The sequence below is a fragment of the Salvia hispanica genome, chromosome 3, assembly GCF_023119035.1.
Source record: "Salvia hispanica cultivar TCC Black 2014 chromosome 3, UniMelb_Shisp_WGS_1.0, whole genome shotgun sequence".
Classification (NCBI taxonomy): Eukaryota; Viridiplantae; Streptophyta; class Magnoliopsida; order Lamiales; family Lamiaceae; genus Salvia; species Salvia hispanica.
The window spans coordinates 13,373,070-13,397,341 of record NC_062967.1 but is presented as its reverse complement, the minus strand read 5'-3'; the positions used below and the strand labels follow the sequence as shown (position 1 = coordinate 13,397,341).

Genomic DNA, 24,272 nt, shown 5'->3' with positions numbered 1-24,272 from the left:
TCACTCTAACCATGTTTTACTTCACCGAATTGGAAAAACAAAGCACTACAAGCATAGATCACGGACACTTCACTCTAACACCGGAATACTTCACTCTAACCATGTTTTACTACACCGAAATGGAAAAACAAAGCACTACAAGCATAGATCACAGACACTTCACTCTAACACTGGAATACTTCACTCTAACCATGTTTTACTTCACTGAAATGGAAAAACAAAGCACTACAAGCATAGATCACGGACACTTCACTCTAACACCGGAATACTTCACTCTAACACTGGTTTTTACTTCACCGAAATGGAAAAACAAAGCACTACATGAATAGATGACAGACACTTCACTCTAACACCGGAATACTTCACTCTAACCATGTTTTACTTCACTGAATTGGAAAAACAAAGCACTACAAGCATAGATCACAGACACTTCACTCTAACACTGGAATACTTCACTCTAACCATGTTTTACTTCACTGAAATGGAAAAACAAAGCACTACAAGAATAGATCACAGATACTTCACTCTAACACTGAAATACTTCACTCTAACCATGTTTTATTTCACCGAAATGGAAAAACAAAGCACTACAACGATAGATCACAGACACTTCACTCTAACACTGGAATACTTCACTCTAACACTGTTTTACTTCACCGAAATGGAAAAACAAAGCACTACAAGCATAGATCACAGACACTTCACTCTAACACTGGAATACTTCACTCTAACCATGTTTTACTTCACCGAAATGGAAAAACAAAGCACTACAAGCATAGATCACAGACACTTCACTCTAACACTGGAATACTTCACTCGTAGGCATGTTTTACTTCACTGAAATGGAAAAACAAAGCACTACAAGCATAGATGACAGACACTTCACTCTAACACTGGAATACTTCACTCTAAGCATGTTTTACTTCACTGAATTGGAAAAACAAAGCACTACAAGCATAGATGACAGACACTTCACTTTAACACTGTTTTACTTCAAACCAATGAAAAAATAGAGCAGAATAAGCATAGATCACAAACACTTCACTCTAATAATGTAATACTTCACTAAATGAAAAACAGAGCAGGTAGTTGTTACTCACGATCGAGAGTCTACGGTTGTTGTTTTTCTTTTTTTTCTGTCGATCAAAACCTACAGAAAACATAGAAGTAGTTAACTGTAGTAATTAACTGTAAGCTAACATATGTTCTATTCAATTTGGATTCCATAATAAACTACTGCATATCTCACTTATTAAAAACTCTCGGCGTTTGAATTTGCAGAATTCTCAAAACTAAATCTAAATAAGAATGAGAAATCTAAATCAGAAACTAGTAGAACAACTTACATTTTGAAAAATCTTTCTCATTTCGATTCATTGTTCGACTATGGATGGAGGCGACGGCGATTGCAGCGACAATGGATGGAAGCGATGGCGACGATGGATGGAAGCGACGGCGACGGTGGATGGAAGCGACGGCGACGATGGATGGAGGCGACGGGAAGAGCAGTGATGGCGGGAGATGAATTCTGCAAATGAGAAATTAATTCAATTGTTAACCCTAATTTTATTAGTGAAATGTCCATTATACCCCCGCCTTGTATAGTGAAGTAAATCTGTGATAGAGTGAACTGATTTCTCCTTCAAATTCGAAAATCTCATGTGTTAAAACTAGCCCTTGATTTTCTTGATCTTGTGGCTGTGATTTGTTCTCTAGTTATATACTTAAGGGGCACTTTCCCCATATCACTACTCTATATATATATATATATATATATATATATATATCATAATTACGACGCTACTCGCGGGCCGGCGAGTGAGCGTCACGCCTAGCGGCACAAGATGCGTTTTGCAACACTGTCTCGCCGCCAACCCGTCTCGGCGAGACGAGATCGAGCCGGTGGCGAGCCGCGTTGCTGATGCTCTAAGACATTAATAATCCAAAGAATCACACTACTCACACAACACATAAATTATCTACAAACTATGTTCTCGTAGTTGAATATTTCCAATAAGAGATTGGGTAACCCGACTCACAAAATCCTATGAGATGAACATAAAAATTAAAGAACCATATATAGAAAACAGTAAAGGCCAAAACAGGTTGTGAACATATGCCCATTTTACGATTTTGCTTCTGAATTTTTGCATCCTGAACATTTCAACTCGGATCACAATTGGTTCTACACTAACAATTCCGTCAATTTTTAAACGGTTTTAACCCGATTTTGATGGTTTTAACAGTCCCATTCGGGTTTAAATCGTTTAAAATCGGTCAAAATCGAGTTAAAACCGTTTAAAAACTGACGCAATTGTTAGTGTAGAACCAATTGTGATCCGAGTTAAAATGTTCATAATGCAAAAATTTTAAAAATAAAGTATAAGACCAAAATCATAAATTGGACATATGTTCAGGGCTAGTTTTAACCTTTACTTTATAGAAAATTCAAATTGTACGTGGTAGTTATGTCAAGTACTAGTATCATTTATACCCCAAAAAAAAAGTCGTTTTGTATAATAATCTAACATTCCCAAATGTATTCCTCAAGAAATTCGAATTTAACATGATCATAAATAGTGTACTTTTCAATCTCGTGTTTCCCAATAATCTCACGTTTCATTCATGTTATGAAAGCGAAGCACAATAATAAATTAAATATTTATCGATGCAAATAATAGAGCACACGACATGAAGAGGGACCACAAGACTGAAGGCAACCACATGACTTATTCAATAATAATTCAGACTGTAAGTTCACAAAAGAAACATAAATTCGACATGACTTCTACAACAGAACAGACACATTTTGAGTAGGTGAGCAGGTTGTTGTAATTTTTATCTGGGCTTTTTCGGCGGATTCACATTCAAAATTTAAGACAGGAGACTGTGAGATGCCATCCTCTTCTTCCTTAACCTCTCCGAGACGATGAAGGCCAGCTCCAGGGACTGCGACGCGTTCAGCCTCGGGTCGCAGTGGGTGTGGTAGCGCGAGCTCAGATCGTCGAATGTCACAGTCCGTGATCCTCCAATGCACTCTGTCACGTTCTGTCCAGTCATCTCCAAATGGATTCCACCGGCGTGGCTGCCTTCTTGCTCATGAACGTCGAAGAATGCCCTCACCTCAGCCTGCATTTAGTGAAGCTCGATAAGTAACTTGAACTCGAGTGATAATTTATTACAGATTTACAGTGCAGATCTAGATAGGAAGACGATGAGACACTCCTGGTTAAAATATTCAACGATGAGAACATTCGTAGCATAAGCAACTTGTCAAAGATGGCCTACTTAGATTTAAATAATTCATGTGGCAAAATGAAGAAAGCAACAGCTCAAATAATGGCACGCACCTAATTATATTGTTCAACTACCACAACTCAACTATGAGCTTAATGATTTTTTTAGAAAACACTAATTTTTTTTAACGATTCAACCATTCTATCAATTGACATAGTCAAAATTGGTAGAATCCTTGCAAAGAAACCTTACACGCTTTCTTCAAGGCACTATTGACTAATGTTGATGTCAACAATCTACCAACATTTCGGGTTTTTATCCGTACAACATAATGTTTAAACTAGTGTTTTATTAGACCAATATATATGTACATCTAGTGATCTAAGTCTAAGTCTAATACATACGGCAGGCATTAACAGAATGAAGTAATTACTAAATTCGACTGAGGTGCGTTATAGGAAAAATGTTATGGTATTTGCATAAGACGAGGAAAGAAAGTGAACATACCAAGATTGCATCAAAAGGACGGGTTTTGAGTCCGCAAGGTGCCTTGATGGTGTTTCCATGCATAGGGTCGCATACCCAGGTTACGATTTGGCCGGCTCCACGGACTGCCCTCACCAAATGAGGAAGCTTGACTCTCATATTCTCAGCGCCCATTCTGACAATGACAGTAATTCTTCCAGGTTTGTTGGTTGGGTTCAAGATGTCGATGAGTTTAGTAAGTTCCTTCGGGTCCATCTTCTGGCTCACCTGCAAAACAGATTCCGTAGATATCTTAGCATGTTGCCTAAATTGATTGAGAATTGGTAACTCAGAATTACTTCTATAAATATATGTTAAAGTTGCTACCTTGATACCGAGAGGGTTAGAGACTCCTCTCAAGAATTCAACATGTGCACCGTCGAGCTGTCTGGTACGTTCACCGACCCAGAGCATGTGGGCTGAGCAGCCGTAGTAGAGACCAGTTGTTGAGTCTTTACGGGTGAGCGCCTGTTCATAAGGAAGCAGCAGACACTCATGGGAAGTCCAGAACTCAGTTGTCGACATCACAGGGTGGTCAATTGTGAGTCCAGCAGCCTCCATGAACCCCAGGGCTTCGTCAACCCGGTGAGCTAGTTCTTGATACCTATTGAACAATTCAAACATGGAACTTTAGCAACTTGAAAGGCCAAAAATAGTGTACTATCATTTAAAAAATTAAACGACGAGATCAAACTATAGAACTCTGATCGTTTCAATGCCACACACCTGTCGCCCTGTTCACTGTTCTCGACAAAATCAAGATTCCACTGAGTAACTCTCTGCATTGCAGCGTAACCTCCGGTGGCAAAGGCCCTGAGAAGATTAAGGGTCGACGCAGACTGGCAGTAGGCCCTGATCATCCTGTTAGGATCCGGGATTCTTGATTTTTCAGTGAAGGCGTCACCGTTAATGTTATCGCCCTTGTAGCTCGGCAGCTTCACTCCATCCTTTTCCTCCATAGGGTCCGATCTTGGTTTGGCAAACTGCCCAGCCATCCTCCCAACCTATTGAAAACCATACACAAAATTGTCAGTCACTGTTGATTAGCAGAATCTGGAAATTTGAAACCTCAATAGCTTTAATTCCTAAAACAAGAAGGCATCTATTAATGGCTTGTTATACTCATTTAAAGCAAATGTACGTCAAACCAATAATGATTTATGCCAAATCCCCAAACAGAATGGGCTCAAATAGCAACCTAAATCACCGATTCTGTTTCAGACTTTTATTCAAATAGAATGTTTGCATGAAAACACTGAAATCCCCAGTTGCAAGCAGATCTAGCTTATGTGCATTGAATCAATCAAAAATCGGCCTCAAAATCAGGAGAATACACTCATTTTTTTTACGATCATCGTTTCGCTAGCTACTGATGCAACTACTTCAGATCTAAACACAATTACTCGAAATCGAATCGCCAATCAATAGATTCCATTCAAAAATCGAGTTAATCAAAACAGATTCATACCTTGATAACCGGCAATTGACCTCCGAAGGAGAGGACGACGCTCATCTGGAGAAGAATCCTGAAGGTATCACGAATGTTGTTAGCACTGAATTCCTTGAAGCTCTCAGCGCAGTCGCCGCCCTGGAGCAGGAAGGCCTTTCCAACAGCCGCCTCCGCGAGACGCTCCTCGAGGCTCCGCACCTCTCCGGCGAACACCAGCGGCGGGTACGCCGCCATGGTGTCGAGCACCGACTCCAGCTCCGCCGCATCGGGGTACTCAGGGAGCTGCAGAGCATTCTTCGTCTTCCAGGTCTCCGGCGTCCACTTGGCGGCGGAGGAAGTCGCCGCCGCCGGCTTCGCCGCAACCACGGGAGCCTTCGCCGGCTCCGCCGCATGCACGGCGGAGATGTGGCGGCGAGCGGCGCCGGAGGCCGGGGCGCAGGTGAATGAGGGGGAATGGGAGACGCCGGGGAGGAGAGCTTGGGATTGGATGGCGGATTTGGAGGAGAAGGCGGTGGTGTTCGGCAAAGCAGCAGCCATTGTTAATTCGTTTTTTGATCGGAGATTTTTTGCTCTCTCTCTCTGTTAGTATGTGTTTAGGGGGAAATGTGTGAGAGAGAGTGGGGAAGAGAGAGAGATGTCTGCAAAATGCTGAAATGAAGAATGGCTTTTTATAGAAGGAGAGTTTGGTAGGTGAAAATCTTTCTTTTCCCTTTTTATTTTTTTAGTTGTTTTTTTATTTATTTATGATTATTTAATTTGGTTGGTGAAATCTAAAATGGAGTTGTCAAACAAGTTTTTCAGAAGGTTAGGTGTCTGCTTCTTCAACAAAGGAGGTTGTTGGAATTTGGAACTGTTGTTTTTAAAAAAAAAAAAGAGTGAACTACAAAAATGGTCCCTGGACTATGGGTTTATCTCGTCCATAGTCTCTGGACTTTAAAAATATTGCCAGTAGTCCCTGGACTAAGGATTTATCTCGAAATTGGTCCTTTTGGCTTTTTTTGGTACAAAAATACCCTTTGATATTATTTTGGGGGGTTTGGGCAATTTGGTCTTTTTACACTTTTAACATTTTAAATCTGATATTATTTTAGTTATGTACTAACTTTGATATTATTTCAAAATTATCATTCTTCTTTTCATTTTGTTATCCTTCACTGAATTTTTTTTTATTTCAATATTAGATTTAATTTTATAAAAATTAAATTTAATATTTAGATTTTTAAATATCAATAAATTTTTTAATGAAAACTATTAATTCATGGACACTATAAATATTGATTAAAACTATTAATTTTTGTTATTTAATATAATATTCAATTGAATTGAAGAAGCACAGAAAAATAATATTAATCATGATGGAAAAATAAGAGTTATTCTATTTAGCCTCCGTTCGGTTGTTATAATTGCTTGTGATTAAATATTATGAAGTTGACTAAAAATTTGATCCTACTTAAAATTTTATATAGGAGTATTTTTGTTGAAATTTTCTAGTAAATTTTGATTGTTTTCAAATTAATAAACAAAAATTATATTAGTCTTACATTAGATGCATATTTATTTCAGAATAAATTGTGTTGTATAATCTATTTATGATTAAAGCTATTTAAATATTGATTAAAACTAAGGCGTTGTCATACCTTATTGATTACATAGTACTATACACTATCAAATATTGATTATAACTATTAATTTTTGCTATTTAATAATTTTTATAATTAAAAAAATTTATTGATATTTAAAAAATAAAATTTAAAATTTTGTAAAATTAAATCTAATATTGAAATTAAAAAAACAAATTCAGTGAAGGATAACAAAATGGAAGAAGAATGATAATTTTGAAATAATATCAAAGTTAGTACATAACTAAAATAATATCAGATTTAAAATGTTAAAAGTGTAAAAAGACCAAATTACCCAAACCCCCCAAAATAATATCAAAGGGTATTTTCGTACCAAAAAAAGTCAAAAGGACCAATTTCGAGATAAACCCTTAGTCCAGGGACTACTGGCGATATTTTTAAAGTCCAGGGACTATGGGCGAGATAAACCCATAGTCCAGGGACCATTTTTGTAGTTCACTCAAAAAAAAAATTGAAATGATCACAACAATTTTATGTGAACTCGCCTTTTAAAATGATAAAAATAAATTGAGCTTAGTCAAAATAAAATTTGGCCAGGATTAAACTAGTTATAGGGGTAAATATGATATTTACGTAGTACTCCTAATCAAATATTGACATTGTGGAGACGCAATGGATCGAGCTTTAAAAAAACAATCAAATAACGGATAAGGTTAGACGACATGCCTTTAGTTACAAATAAATATATAACCGAACAATCCCCTTACACTGTGTGTAAACTATGAGATCGATGTCATGATATTATATTGACTCATCTAATTATCAAAACCATCAAATTTAATTATTCTCTAATCTCATAATATAGCTGAGGCATTTCGATACGAGATTTAAGAAAATTATGTCTATGTGAATTTACGTAAGTACGTAAATAATAGAGAATAAAGTATATAAAAAAAATAATATTAAGAAAGCTAAAGCAAAAGAAATTAAAAGTATCAAGATTGTTTTTTATATAAAATGAAATTCAAATATAATGGTATAACTACAAAATAATATTGTAAATCAGTTAAAAAGGTATTAGATGAAGTATACTATCAATCTATCATCATTACTCTTTTCCTCAATTAGAAAAGGTCCCCAAATGAAAACAGAGTTCTTCAAGTAGAGATAAAAAGTTGTATCGATATAGATAAGATCTAGCAACAAAAATTTAATGCCTTTTCATCTATTTGTTGTTTTTTGGCATCCTTTTGCAGTTAGAAGTTTAGATAAAAACAAAAGAAAATAAAGGGGAAAAATTATTCTTTTGATTTATTTAGGGCGAAATATCTATGCAAACACTTACGTAAATTAAATTTATTGCATTGAGGTTTTTATTTTATTTTTAGGCATCTAACTGTTGATTTTTAAATAGGGAATATAATTTGAATGACTTAAACGGTAAAAAAACATTAATATATCATATATATAAATTATGTATTGATTATTTCATGACAAATTAACTATGTATAGAACGACTAATTAATACTCCTTAGGTACTTAGTACTATGTCTAGATTGACCAATAAATAGTTACTGCATTGCACTAATTGCGCACGATAAACATCAATGTGATTGGTTCATTGATTTTTCCAATTGACATATAAATGTTGTAAATGATGAAAACAATAGTAGTATGTGTGTATATAATAAAATAGTTAAGATTGTGTATATGTCATGGTGTTTTCTTTAAATTAAATTTACAAAATCATCAAGTTTGTGATTAACATTTACTTTACATTGACTTATCTACTTATCAAAAGCATCAAATATGTAATTTAGTTTAATTCGATAGATGTAATGTTATTTGTATTTTTTCTTTTTTTTTGTCAAAATCAATTTAATCGTTTTTTCCACGATTAGAAAAGGCTCCCCAATGAAAACAAAGTTTTTTTAGTATAGATAAAAGGTTTTATTACTATAGATAAAATATAGCAACAAATTTTGAATTCTTTCTTTTTTATCTGTTTTTTGGCAATATTTTGTGGTTAAAATGTTAAAAAAAGAAAAAAAGGAAAAAAAGTCAAAAGATTCTTTAAATTTACAATTTCAATGACTTAATATGTAAGAAAGACATTAGTGTGTCAAATCCATATTGATCAAGGGAAAAGGTATGATATATAGACTATTTTATGACAAATTAATTGTGTATAGTTTGGCCAATAGTAGCTAGTTATATATTTAGTCATGACAAATTAACTATGTATAGATCAGTCAATAGGTAGCTAGTTAGTTTGTTATCGTCGTGAGAATCAATTGTGTATAGATCAGCTAATAGGTAGCTAGTTAGTATGTTATCATCGTGACGAATCAATTATGTACAGATCGGCCAATAAGTAGCTAGTTAGTATGTTTCGTCGTGACGAATCAATTCTGTATTGATCAACCAATAGGAAACTAGTTAATATGTTTCGTCATGACAAATTGATTACGTATTGATCGGCCAATAGGTAGCTAGTTAGTATGTTTCGTTGGTGTGATGACTTATTTTCTCAGACGTCATGTATGAATGATTTGTCGTAAATCGATCAGGATAAATCTACTTTTATAGTATTTCATTGGCGTGACATTGTGGGTTCTTAAAGTCATGTATGGCTTGACATGGGTTGGCCAAAAAGTAGTTACTATGTTCGTTGGTGCGATTAGTTTGTGCTTTTTTATGTTATGTATAGATAATGTCATAACTCAGTTATGAGAAATCTAATTATATGTTGTGTTGGTACGACAGATCGTGTCTTTAAACGTTATGTATATATCGACCAATAGGTAGTTACTACGTTGCACAAGTTGTGCATTGTTTGCAACAAAGCGATTGATTCATTAATTTTTGTAATTGACTTTGAGATGTTGCAAATGAATATAACAATTGTGTATGTAGGTGTACATTGCCCTGATGGAAAAGTGCTTGATATTTAAGGTCAAAAACCTTAATTCAAATGAATTAAGATGTTATATTTTCATTTTAATGTTACAAAGAGTACAAAAATGACTATAGCAATCTCCTTTTTTTCTCCGTTTTCCCCATGGAAATCGTGGCCTTTTAATAATGTTCAGATTAAATGTGCAATCCATTAAGTAGGCTAGTTTATGGAGTAATTATTTACTTTAGATTTAATGTAAATTAGATATAATATGGCCAATTTTCATTTTTATCTATATATAAATCCTTTTATTTTATTTCAAACTCAAACTACAAAATTTGCAATTTGACTTTATATTTTCCCACTATATTTCCATTTGAAAAAAGATAATTAATCATCATATAAGTCACTCAATTATTAATGGGTAATAATGGTATTTCTTTGCCAAATTATACTGCATAATACAATTAGCAGGGCAGTGTTGGAATCTAATGAAAGAATCAAGCACATGCTTAACAGATTCCATCTGTATCTATGTGATATTTATATTTTTTTATTTTTAAGGCTAGCTGTCTTTTTATAATGTTTTTTTGTGTGTGCAATTTTATTTTAAAAATTGGGGGAACATTTACATTAATATATCAAACCCATATTCAATTATTCATCAAGGGAAACTAATTATGTATATGTCGTTTCATGACATATTAATTATGTATAAATCCGAGCCATTTGATAGTTACTATTCCCTCTGTCCCACTTAAGGTGTCCACATTTTTAAGTTGTCCGAGATTTTAATGGGAAGATATAGAGAATGACTTATTAGTTATGTATGATAAATCAAATTTAATATTTTGTTGATACAATAATTTGTGTTATTAGACGTTATGTACTCCTACTAATCAATAATACTTAGTTACTAGTAGTATGTTGCACCAATTGTTGCTATTGTAAGTAGCAATATATATAGTTGGTTCATTATTTTTTTAATTAACTTATACATGTTGTAAATGACGACATTAATTATAAGTGTTACTTCAGTGAATAATCTCAGATTTGTGTAGTGTTTATAAATACTACTACTACTCTATGTTATAAATAGTAAAAAATGACAACCACGTGTAAATTTAACGTTATAAATAGTAAAAAATTACGATAATAATTGAGTAATATGATATTTTCTTCGTTTTATCCCTCAAAGTCGTATCCACTTAATTATGTTAGACTAAATCAGTAGGCCATCAACTAGGCTGGTTCATGAAAAATTACTTTGTTAAATGTAAATTAGAGATAATAAGGCCAATTTCCATTCCTATCTTTTATTTCAAACTCAAACAAAACTAGCAATTCGGCTAGATATTATCCCATTATATTTTAGATTGAAACAAAGAGATAGTCGGAAATTATCTAAAGTATAATCCTAATCTAAGTCCCCCATATATTTTAAACTCTTTAGTTTTATTAATTTAAAAAGAAGATTAATACTAATAATTTTTTACCTTCATACAAATACCACAACTCGAACACTCACTTTATTACTAGAATATCAACTAAGCATGTTTCATATTTATTGATTGTATCTCTTTGTCACTATATACAAATAGTAAGGGCAATATTGGAATCTCAAGAGAATCAAGAAAATGCTACCAATATGCCATCTGAATCTATATATTTGCTCTCTTTTTATTTTGTTTATTTATGTGCAATTTTTTTTTAAAAAAATAATTGGCAGAGCATTTTTCACGTTGTTTGACTCACTTGAGTCGTTTCTTACCTCTGACAAATATTGATAGAAACACTACCTCGACTTCTTTAACTAATTTCGTACTAGTACAAAAGATATTTTCTAACTAAAAATCACCATATTTAATCGATTTTGCACCACAATTTGGGTATATGTGACAATTGACAAAGGATCTAGTATTGATTGGAAATTCAAGTAGAGAATTCGACATGCATATGTCTACATGCTAGCACGATAGTATTATCAATAAGTCGTAGTTTGCCTAATTTTAATTTAATTTATATTAATATAATTAATTTTGATACCAAACAACAAATCCCATGCTCCCTCCTTCTCATAAGAATTAATGGCATGACTATTAATGTAATTTTTGTGTGGGTGGAGAAAAAAGATCTACTTTTATTGTAGTGTTACGTGAATGGGGAAGGATCCCCTGCTGTGTGGGACTGTGTTTAAAACACAGGAGTTTTATAAAAAAAAGGCAGCTTTCCTTGTTTTTATCTTTTTTCTTTTTTCTTTTCTTTAATTGTGTGTAGGAAATAGTACAGCACATGCTGAGCACAACAGATGATCCATTTCCTACTTGAATAGTTGTGATTTATATGTGTTGTAATATTATGAATGTATATATTGAGAAAGTTAGAATAAAAATAGGAAACTGATTTGTGGTGATAGTATCCAAAATTGGATTGTGTACTGTGCACACTTTTATTGAATTAAAATGACAAAAAGATTCACACTTTTATTTAGAAATAAATTTATACATTTAAGAGAAGTAGAGAAAAAGAAAATAACATTAAAATAAAGGAGAAAAAGGAAAGAAGAGTCGTAAAACTTTAGAAGGTGATGACTTTAATCATGAGTCCCATTATCCACAAACCCACTTTTAAAGACTGAACCACTGAACCATACCAAATTAGGGTTTTTAGATCTAGTTTTTTATGGATGAGATTTAAAAATTTATAAATTATTTTCTCCTTCATCACCAGTCTTTTATTATTCATCCGAAGGTAAATAAGTTATACTAATACGTTACGAATATTTAACTTCATTCCAGAATATATTACTTCATTCCGGTAGGTTTTTACTTCATTATAATAGGATTATTACTTCATTCTAGTACGTAAATGCAGTTTCGCCGTCGCGTGCCGTTCTTTCTCTCTACAATATCTATCACCACCGCTACGACGCTGATATGGTGTAATAAACACATGGAATAATATAATAAATTATATGAATGAAGTATGTGTAGAAGCATTTGAAGTCCTACTGGAATGAAGTAAAAACCTTATCTAATGAAGTAATAACGTTTCTGAATGAAGTAATAAATTCACTTGAATAAATTGCATTTTTTAATGTGAATAAAGTAAAAACTCATGTCAATGAATTCGAACGAAGCATATGTTGAATCATTTCAAAACCTATTTGAAGCAAGTAAAAACATGTTGTAGTTTCAATGCATTACGTACAGAATGAAGTAATAAACCTATACAATGAAGTAAAATTGGCTTGTAATGAAGAGCGAAAAAAATTTACACAACAACATATCTCATCAAAAAACTAGATCTTATGGCCCAGATTTGTTCTCTAGTTCGGTCTTTAAGAAGGGTTCGACATTGATTACAACTCCTTTAATCATATACATGCTACAAATATCGGATTTTATAGGCTATATAGGCTAATTTTGTTCAACTAGTACTAGTATTAACTTTCTTTAAATTTATAAATTCTGATTAATAAATAGAAAAATTATTTATGGGCGTCTTTTTCATACAAGTACAAACCCAACTACTTCGAAATTCTATGAAAATAACTTTGTGTTTGTGATTTGTTATTATTTTCAATGGGAATGAAATGCGAGTTATAGTCCAAGTTTTATTTAGTACTATTATTCAAAATATATTGGATATAATTTTGAACAAAAAATGAAGCTGGAAATATTCCTAAAGAGTTCCAAACCATTTTTTGTTTGTTAAAGTAAATGCTTACAATGCGTAAATAAGAATATGAAAATTTCTAGTGTTTTACTTCAAGATTTTACAAATTCATTTATAAAAAAAAATCATAAAGAAAGACGTTCTTGATGTGCAGTTGGACTCACCTAATTCGCTTTTATGATATATTGATATTAAGAGTTGCGTTTGAAAATAAAATAAAAGTAAACATATAAATATATAATGGCTTATGATGAAAGACTTTTTTCTTTGGCATTTTGTAATTAATGAATATTCTGTTATACAAAGTCAAATAATTTATGTGAAGGCTAACTTAAGGTTGATTTTCCATATTTAGCATTTTTTCAATACAAGAGCACCTAAGGCTAACGCCACTCTTCAACCTTCTTCATCTCACTTTCCGTACAATACTCCCTCTGTCTGTAAAATATTATCCACATTTGACTTGACACGAGTTTTAAGAAATATGAAGAAAAATAAGTAAAAAAGTTAGTTGAATGTTTTTTTTTTTTGATAAAAATAGGCTCAAACCAAAAGATGGTGAGCAAGAGTTCAATAACAAAACCCAAACAAAAAAACAAACCTACCAAGACCAACGAAAAAACTAAGCACCAACAAAAACCAAAAACAAAAATAATCAAACGACCAAAGCTCACCCCACCTCAGCTCATACCAAAGCAAAAGCCACCAAGTAACCAAGCAAGCAAGGCAAACAAAGTGGGAGAGCTGACATCTCACTTCATGTACAATAACACCTAGCTTTTCATACATATGCATATCTAGGATTTCATAGTATGACTATCGTCACCGTTTTGGTATCCAATCACGTAACTAATCATTAATTTTCAGTATCTCTTATAAATAATTATCATGCATTGACATGGCATTTAATGCATAGTGAACATTAATTTAATGATTACTATACATTAACATAAATTATGCCAAGCACTTCATGTGTATATTGAACTTAACGTTGATGCCACTATTGAACCTTAATACGGAACACTTTTATGTTCATTCAATAACTTCGATACAATATCTTTTATGCCTTAAGTGACCAATAATGTGCACTAATTGCTCATTTTTTGAAATATTAAATATAGTAATCAAAATACTTCTTCTATCCTATCTAAAAATCAAAACAGTCCTCTTTTATTTTTCACGCAAAATACGAAAATACATGTTCTTTGAAAATTACAATCTATGCTATTTATTCTTTTTCTTTTTTTGCCTTTTATTTATTGCCCCAGCCCCCACGTATTATTTTCACAAATGGTGGTAAAAGAAAATTTTAATAAAATTCAAATATAAAAAAAATGGACTACACATTAGGACATTCCAACAAAAAGAGAAGACCAATTTTGTGACACAGTCCATGTACTTACAAATTAAGTGTTGAATTTATGTTCATTAATTTCAAGTAAACATCATACTTAAATCTAACTTAGTAATCACATGAATAATAAAAGATTGTTTACCCAACATGAATCATCCTTTGAAAGTTCAAACTCAAAATAAAATATTATTAGAACGTGGGTGTATAATATAGTAATACAACCAAATCAATTTTCAACTGGGCCGAATCTGTATTCAAGTGGAGAAAGATCTAAACTGAGTTGGCATTTTAATATGTTGTTCACTTTTACTAGTAGTTATTTATTTGGGCATACACGTGATCACAACATTATTATTGTATGAGAATATTTTATAGAGACTATTCATGTTAGGGTCTTGTGCGTCCTTGGGTTTCAAACTACCAATATATAGGTATATTTTATGGAAAACTGTCCGAAAATTATGAAGTTTGAATTTGTTAATAATTATTATAAGACGAATTTTTCTAGAGAGATTAAATCTGAGATGAAATCATACATAGATGTCGTTGTCGGTCAGTAAACGATGTTCTCTGCTCGTAAAAGAAATGATGTTGTTTGATTGAAAATATCAACACTATAATATACGTAAGCGACTAGATTTCATCATTGGGATAGTTGCGAATAGATCCAAATTTTTTAATTTTTCTGACTGGTAAAAATAATTGCGGACAAACTAGTTAGAAATTGACCAAGCTTCATGATATTTTTTTAACTTACCTATACTTTAGATATATGTTCTTGTTATGCAAATAAGTACTCCGTACTAAGTATGATATAATGATAATGGTTGCTATAGTCTACAAATTAAATCTGAAAATTTACCTATATTTTAGATATGTATATATTCTTAGGGTGTGATATAAGTATATTTTAGTAATTGATCACATCTCTATATGGAGTGTGTGATATTATTAACTTTCTTAAGTTGCAAACTTTGTTAAGTCATTAACGCAGTGTATTAAAAATATCAACACATAATATCAACAAAGTATATTGAAATGTCAACAAAATTATGTGTTGATATTTTAATGTCTTCGTGTTGACATTTTATAATATATTGCGTTGATGAGTTAGCAAAATTAACAACTTAGAGAAAGTTAGCGATCACGCCTCTATATTCTTATTATGCAAATAAGTGATAAGTTTGTTGTAGTCCTACAAATAATTATTGAGTTGATGTATTTTGGAGATGTATAATTTATTGGTCACCTACCTCTTTGGAGCACTAAAATAAATTGTTATGATGTGCATAATTGGTAGTTGGCGAAACCTACTTTTGTAGAACAAACGTGTTAGATCTTGGTGGCTTATGATTTAGGTGGAAATTGAGAATGAGTACTAAATTACCACTAATTGTGTCACTGTGATACAAAAACATGACACGTGCATGAACATCATAATAATACTAGTATAATTTCATGCTAATACTATTAATACAAACAACCTTGTTGTCTCTCTATTTTTATTTCAACTTTCCTAGAACAAAAAAAAAAAAAGGAAATGTAAACTGATTGCATCATTCCATTAAATTGATGAGAGGAAAAGAAAAAGGGCAAAGTATTTTTGTAAGATCAGTTAGTCAAACAAGAAGTTGCGAAAGCATTTCGAGCTGGTCAAGCCACGACTCTATATAGTTATATTATATATACTCCATATTATTAGTGCTCGGCTGCTCAATATTAAATGATCTTGAGATTATTATCTAAAGTAACTTAAAATTAATGTTTGTAACTGAGAAGGAGAAAATTCATAAGTCAATGAATTGCATGTGACATTATAACAAGATTCGGTATATATCAGAATATGCCTATCCAACAATATTCATAAAATACAATTTTATCTAATTCATCAAAACAAACACATTTATAAACAGTGTGTGTATAAGAAAAAAGAGAGATGAATCATTATACTATATTGATTTTGGCCAAACCAAAATAAATTTTAGGCAAAGAATCAAGCACATGCTTAGTTACTTCTACAAATAATAATAATAAAAATATCATCAACTTGGATCAATTTCGTAATTTTTATAAAGTAGTAGACTAAATATCATAATTTTGATATTTTTCTTAATAGGCCCATGATTTTAGATTTGAAGAAAAATAAGTTACGGAAAATATGCTAGTCGAAGCCAAGCCACATCTTTAATTTTTTTTTAAATTAAAAACGATGTCGTTCAATACACCTAGTCAGCCATGTCTAATTTTTACACGTGTACACAATGTCATATCAATATATTAAGATATGCAATAAGCCCTTACTTTTTCTCCATGACACAATTAAGAAAATGTGAAATGTACAACATCATCGGCAATTTTTTAAAATCACAAAATTGACCGAACTTAATATTTTTTTTCTAACAATTTATACTTTCATTTTCCACTTCATTAACTACAAGATTTCATTTCATAAGCTATCATACTTTTATATTTAATCATATCAAATCCTTCAATTTTTCTGCATTCGTTTAACTTTGCCCATATATAGTAGTAACATATTGCCACCTATCAATTATTGAAATAAATTCCGCATAATTAGTCTATTTTTATGGGACATTCCAAAATGGAGTAGCAAATATAGACTTATTTTCAAAGGACGAAGGAGTATTATACAAAATGCCCAAAATATTATCAATGTGAGATTTTCTTTTCATCAATCTATGTAGATGGTAATGAATCAAAGAATCTAAAACAAAACAAAAATGAAGAGAATGAATGAACCAAATTCATTAGGTTGTTAATCGAAATCAATAGTACGATATTTTCAACTAAAGGTCACATCCATTAGATCTCTTATGGTGATAACTGATATCACATGTAGTATTTTGTCTGTGGTAGGATCCATTATCTTACAAAATCAGTACTTATATAAGAAAAAATTACTATTCCCTCCGTTTTATAGTAATAGAAGCAATTCTTTTCGGCACGGAGATTAAGAAAAATTGTGTTAGGGGAGTTAAGTAATGGGAGAATAAAGTGAAAAATGAAAAAGGTAGAGAGATGAAAAGAGAAAAAAGTAAGAGACGGTAAAGTAGGTGTGAAAAAATGTGTTGACTTTTACTCAAAAAGGAAATGACTCTATTACTATGGAACGTACCAAAATGATAAAATGACTCTATTACTATGAAACGGAGGAAGTATAATACTAGAGTACTTCTGTTGCTCGAAATTGTGTTAGAGAGTGACAGCTTGTAAATTCGAATAAAACTAATTAGAATACGACCAACTATTTTTATATCACATGCTGTTTTCTGGAAGATATTTAAAAATATCGAATACATTTTATGTATACCTCTTTTAGTGTTAATAATCAACAAATGACGTGTTTCGATATACACCTTAATTATTATCTCTTATTTAAAATTGGATTTTGTAACTTTATTCGCATATTAAAATCATAGTAAGGAAAAGTTTTTTACACTAACTAAAAGTAAAGACAATTAATATTATCCTCAATAGTTTTTTACTTATTTATGTAGGTTGGAATGAAATATTTTTACAGTAACTAAAGTCAAGACAATTAATTTTATCCTCAATAATTACCCAGAAACTAAAATGTGACACTAGCAATCAAATAATATATAGAAAAATGCTACTCCATATCATAGATAGCATCACCACAGAAGATTCATAATGAGTTACTCAAAATGTAAATAATTCAAATATGATGCAAAATGTTATATTATGCTGAAATGAACGTCATTTACTGGATAGAGAGCAGTACACATGAGGCGTGGATTATGCATTATCTAACCAGCAGCAGCTAACCGCAACGACCCGTGCCACCATGGTGTGATGGCCGGTTGCTGCATCTGAACAAACCAAATAGCGACTCGGGTTTCAGTAATACGGCATGTAGCGCGGTGGGCGCCTGAACCTAGGCACCTTGCTGCAGCAGGACATGTACGGAACCATCGGTTATTCACTCGAATTTCAATAGAGTAAGCGGGTCGGGGGGGGAGTGAGAAAAGGACTCACCCGTAGCCATAGGGAGAGTAGAGAGGCTGGTGTCCGAAAGGCCTACGATATCCATATGCAAGGTAAGGATTGAATCTCCTCGGCCGGTACTGTTTCATTCCAGGAACATTTGTTCTCTTCACCATTACCTGCAAATACGAGAGGGAAAGCGTCTTCGTTAGTGACAAACCTACAAGTGAAATGGAAATTTTATTAGCCGAACCTTCAATTGGCGTCCGTGCAACTCAGATTCATTCAGTTGGAGGGCCTCCTGAACGGCTTCTACCTCAACAAATTCAACATATGCAAAGCCTTTGGGCTGCCCAAACTTGTCGGTCAAAATAGTAACGCGGTTTACAGTTCCACATGTTTGGAAATGCTGCTGAACTTCCTCTGGAGTGCAAGCATAATCAACCTGGAAGAAATAGAGCAATTTCAAAATCTTCTATCCATCACCGATGAGTTATTTCCAATGCGATAGTAGTAGCGCTATAGGTCATGTTTTATGCAAAATAGTAGGACCGTCTACCATATACACTAAATATTCAAAATGACTAAATATCATGCGCAATTTTAGAAGAATAAAGTGGGGAAAGAAGCAAGATCCTCCTTTCAACACTTCAAAGACAGAGACCAGAGAAATAGCTAAAATTCATTACTGCTTAAGTTACACTACTGTAATAGTCGGTCCGGGTCATAGCTTTCTATCCAAATTAGAAATATTTACTCCTAATGTAAGCGCAAGATTTTATCTGCATAAGAATAATCTCAGAGCAAACATGTCTACGCTATATGTGCAGGCACCAGAGTTTTTCCAAATTTTCGAATGAAAACACCACCACGTAAACAAGTAAATCCAATTAGCTCTATTACTATGACAACAGTTTTCAAGTATAGACAGATTGTGGCTAAAATCTAGTACTCCCTCCGTCCCATAAAAGTTGAGACAAAACTTTTGGGCACAGAGGTTAAGAATTTATATTAAATAAATAGGAGAGATGAAAAAGTTAGGAAAGATAAGAGAGAGTAAAGTAAATGATGGAATAAAAAAAGAGTGATTAGATGTTTTATCTTTTGTTAAAAAAGGAAATGACTCAACTTTGTTGGGACGGACTAAAAAGGAATACGACTCAACTTTTTTGGGATGGAGGGAGTACTAAATTAGTGTCCCCGCTTTTGGATGCGATTTAGAACCCGTACAGAAGAAAACCCCACCACATAACACAATCATTCTTAGAGCAGTAATGAGCCATAAAATTGTACTCCATTTTTGTCACATTACCTTGACAAAAACTCTCTAAACCAGAAAAATCGTTTGATCAATCAGCAACCTTTAATATATAGAATCACTCAATTAAAAGCACTGAACAAAACCAGCACCTAAGCTTTGGCAAATCTAATGAACAACAGAAACATGTCCCATTACCATATTGTTACAGGGATCTTTCTCGCATAATCTTCCCACTCACTTGCAAACAATCAACAGAAATCACCTTTTCCCATTTTCTAACTAAACAGCCTTAAAACTCTACTATATAATCATTTAGAAGGAAAAGAAATCGAAAAACATTGAGTAGCCTAAGACTTTTCACTCACTTGCAGTTCCATGTATAAAAAACATTGGCATGAGAATTAAAAGGTCAACAAGTTTTTTGCAGAAATTGTAGGAGTATTTGAAAATATGAGGCACCGACATTTCAAGAAAGTACAATCTTAACACACTATTTTCACAGAGCACTATTTCTTTGTAGTAAAAAACAATAAAAGATGTGGCATTATAATGACACAAAGCAGAAAAGAAATGAAAACAATATGCATGGTTTTCGCTGAGGTGTAGATGTAACACTATTTTCTGCATACCAGCTTAAACTATCGGAACTTATATACTTCATTTTCTATCTGAGTAATACCAAGTGATCTATTTCTATATATAGACGCATAGATGGCTTCAAGGAGAGAAACAAAAGAGCATTCTTAAGTGGTTCTTTAATACTGATCTAGGGCAAATAGGGAGAAAAGAGAAAGAGCCACATCAAGTAACTCCTCACCACATCACGCTCTTAAAACCAACCATTTGAAGCCAAATCTGTCAGCCCAATCAGCAATCATATTGGCCCACTGAAGTAGCCAGCTTGTCACCAGCCTCCTCACTTCAAATGCACTGGAAGGATTTGTGGCAGAAAGCAGGACTCTTGAGGGAACTTTCAGGTACTATTACATTCGACAACTCAAGGAATTTGTCACAGGTGGAGCTAGCCTCATCACTATGGCATGAACTCAAAAGATATACTTCATGTAACAGTGTATCTTTTTCCTTTTTGCTTTTTTTCTTTTTTTTTTCTTTTGATTTTTCTTTTTCCCCGTCCTTCTGTTTTAAATGTTTTTGCTTTATCATTTTTACAGGAGGGGTATCACTATATTTTTCCTCTCTTGACTTTTAACTTTTTTTCCTCATTGGTTTAGAACTCGATAGGTTACAAACATATAGAGATACTGACAAGAAAAGTCCACGTAAGGGCAAAAGAACTGCTTTCGCCACAAATATACAAGGCTAAATCCAATGATTCTCAGGAATATGACCGAGCCTGCGATCATAGTCAGAAGCATTAAATACATAATAAGTCTAACTGTGAGTCAAATATTTTTTCAAAAAGAGAGAATGGTCAGACTAACTAAAACAAGTGGCCACATCACAGAGGCCACCATATTACTGCACATCATCAAACTTGAAAGCAGATGAGCAGAGACTTCATGTGGAAGTAAGCGCGTCAGAGGAAGCAAACATCATCATAATCGTCTTAATTACAAATAAAAAACTAAAAAATCAACATAACCCCCAAACACGGCCGCTGCACCAGAATTTAACCAGAGAGGTTGAACGTCTTTCCGAAACACCTTATTAAGTTCAGTTGTGATACTACATATAAGAAGGTTTTAGGCAACATTCCATATTCCTAAACTGAACTCTGTCACTTAAAGATATTGCAATATAAAAAAGTGTTAAAACGTGGCCTGAAAAGAAAATACAACATTTTTTAATGGAGACGATATGATCGAACATAGGTACAATGTACTTACTAAACTTTTTAATGACAGTTTTGTAGTGGCAAAACTCCCAAATAATGACATAACAAAAATAAATGTAAGACCTTTGCCATGATTTTGGAGTTCAGCAGCCTTAATTGGTACATCCATCTATCCTGATTTGCAGAAACTTTCGGAAATTTCATAGAATCAAAAATCATTCAATCTAACAGTCCGACAATAGATAGATAACAATACTATATGTACAAGGATAAAAAATATACTATTATAGAACATAGTAAAAAAATTCCAGCAGAAGACTACTCTAAAGAGATGATACATAAAACGCTCAATCACTTATAAAGTACGCAGTCAAACAAATCAATTCATAGGTCATAGGCTTATTAAAACAATTAACCATGGGACAGATAACTCACATTGCCAACAAAGACAGATCTTGCATCCACCTCCTCCTTGTTTACCTGAGCTGCAGCAACACTAGCAGGATCTACAAGACAGCAGAATAAGAACATGTAACCAGAAACGTAGCAAAAAAATATGTAGCAGCTGAATTACTTTATTCAACAATCAAAAGTAGAAAACACATTTATCATGTAAAGATGCCACAAATTATAGAAATCTAGCTAGTGAAATCAATTTATGTGTTGGAAGTTGAAACTTGTAAGTCGGAAGATTTTCATATTATTCTCTATGCACCTTTAATCTTTACCATATAATCACTAATTCACTTGATTGTGAATATTTTCACACTATTCTTTATGCACTTTTTATCCTTACCAATTAATCACTTGATTGCCTCCACTTATGTCCCACAAAGATGAATGTTGAATCTCTAAAGAGAAATAAAACACTATCCTTCCCTCATTTTAAAACCATATAATTCCCAAATTCCGAATATTAACATTTAACGAGAACCTGGAAAATACGAGTTCCTACATAATTCTGTACATGATATCATTAATCAGCTACGTGAAACAATCTAATTTCTACAACAATGGCAAATGCACCTTCCAAAGAACAAATTGTTAGGATCTAATCCAAATTCGACAGTGAAAAAAAGAAACAGATCAACATAACCAAATTATAAAAATTCACGGAGTCAGAGATCAAAGATCACATCTTCTTCTCTTTTCTCCCTTATTTTCCAAGACCAAACATGTAGATTCGCTCGAAAAACTACTCTTTTAAGCATCAGAATTGGAGGGTAAACGTATACAATAAAACAGGGGAATTAAAATTGTCAAATTAAGAATTCATTCAACAATTCTTAAACCTTGAACAGAGCCCATCTCCTTCTCTACTTTCGCCTGCATTTCACGAAGCGCCGCGGCTTCCTCTTCCATCTCCTTCAATCGCTTCTTCATCTCATCCAATTCCTAATTATCATAGATCAAATCAATCTAGGGAACATGCATAACCCTAACCTAATGAATCAAACACAAATTTACAATTTTGAGATTAAATTTAGGGAAAAATTGATTAGTCGATAATAACCTTGGCGGCAGCGTCATCGTCGGCTCCCGGCATGTCGACGTCTGCATCGGCCTCCATCTCGGCTACGTCTGGTATATCGGCGCCGTAAACCTCATGCTCTTCATCCTCCATCTCTCTCTCTCTCTCTCACTCTCTGCTTGTGTGTGTGAGCTGAAAGGGATAAACAACTGATTTTGATTTTTGATGAATAAAATTATAAATGAGGGCTCAGTGATTGAAGGCCCATAATAAAGCCCGATACAGGCCCAGTCATTTATGGAAATTGGCCCATCATTAAATGAATTATGGCAATCATTATAATTTGTAATTTGTATGTTTGACTGATAATAATTACATTGTACTATATTACTATAAATATACGAATATAACAATAATAAAGAATTATATTTTAGTTATTTGACATTATACTAATATCTTTAACAACAATAAATATATTACTCCCCAAGCCAAGCATAATCCCTAACAAATATGGAGTATATTTTTATCAATTGATTTTGTACATTGACAAATGAATAAGAAGTTCAAAATCATAGGTCGATATAATAATATTTGACATTATTATTTATAAAATTATAATATTTAAAAATAATATATTCAAATCTAAAAGTTACATTATCTAGTGATATAATTTTATCTTTTAAAATAAAACTCAGAATAAATTATATCAATTGAAAAACCACAAATTCACAACTATAAATATCTGTAATTGTGAATTGTAGCTAAAACTCATTAATGTATCACTTGTGTTTTTTAGTTTCGAAACCACTTGTTAAAAATGTGAATTCAGTTCTTTTATAAGTCAATTTTTATTATTGACGTTTTTTTTTCAATTAATTTACTACATGAATATTTTATTGCAGTAATAAATTGGATAAAAATTGTTGTGGTGCATAAATAGTGAGGAGAATGAACTGTTTTGGTGACAATGATGTGAATACCTAGGAATACTTTTAAGATCCATTCAATAAATATAGTACTCCAATGTAAAACAAACATGATGTAATAACACTATAT

At 32.8% G+C, this 24,272-nt stretch overlaps 2 protein-coding genes across 2 annotated transcripts; both read right to left on the bottom strand.

The window, feature by feature from the left end:
- Window positions 1-2,711: 2,711 nt before the first annotated feature.
- LOC125213467 (phospho-2-dehydro-3-deoxyheptonate aldolase 2, chloroplastic-like) lies at window positions 2,712-5,860 on the bottom strand. Its single transcript, XM_048114029.1, has 5 exons — window positions 5,231-5,860; window positions 4,489-4,766; window positions 4,090-4,366; window positions 3,745-3,990; window positions 2,712-3,129 (listed from the first exon to the last, which is right to left on the bottom strand). Exons 1-5 carry the CDS (start codon window positions 5,747-5,749, stop codon window positions 2,875-2,877), a joined length of 1,575 nt encoding a protein of 524 aa, XP_047969986.1. The 5' UTR covers window positions 5,750-5,860; the 3' UTR covers window positions 2,712-2,874.
- A 12,460-nt stretch (window positions 5,861-18,320) lies between these two features.
- On the bottom strand, window positions 18,321-23,419 carry LOC125215719 (polyadenylate-binding protein 2-like). Its single transcript, XM_048117240.1, has 6 exons — window positions 23,259-23,419; window positions 23,038-23,140; window positions 22,181-22,251; window positions 18,943-19,134; window positions 18,741-18,868; window positions 18,321-18,651 (listed from the first exon to the last, which is right to left on the bottom strand). The coding sequence occupies exons 1-6, from the start codon at window positions 23,367-23,369 to the stop codon at window positions 18,603-18,605; spliced, it is 654 nt and encodes a 217-aa protein (XP_047973197.1). The 5' UTR covers window positions 23,370-23,419; the 3' UTR covers window positions 18,321-18,602.
- Between the last annotated feature and the right edge of the window lie 853 nt (window positions 23,420-24,272).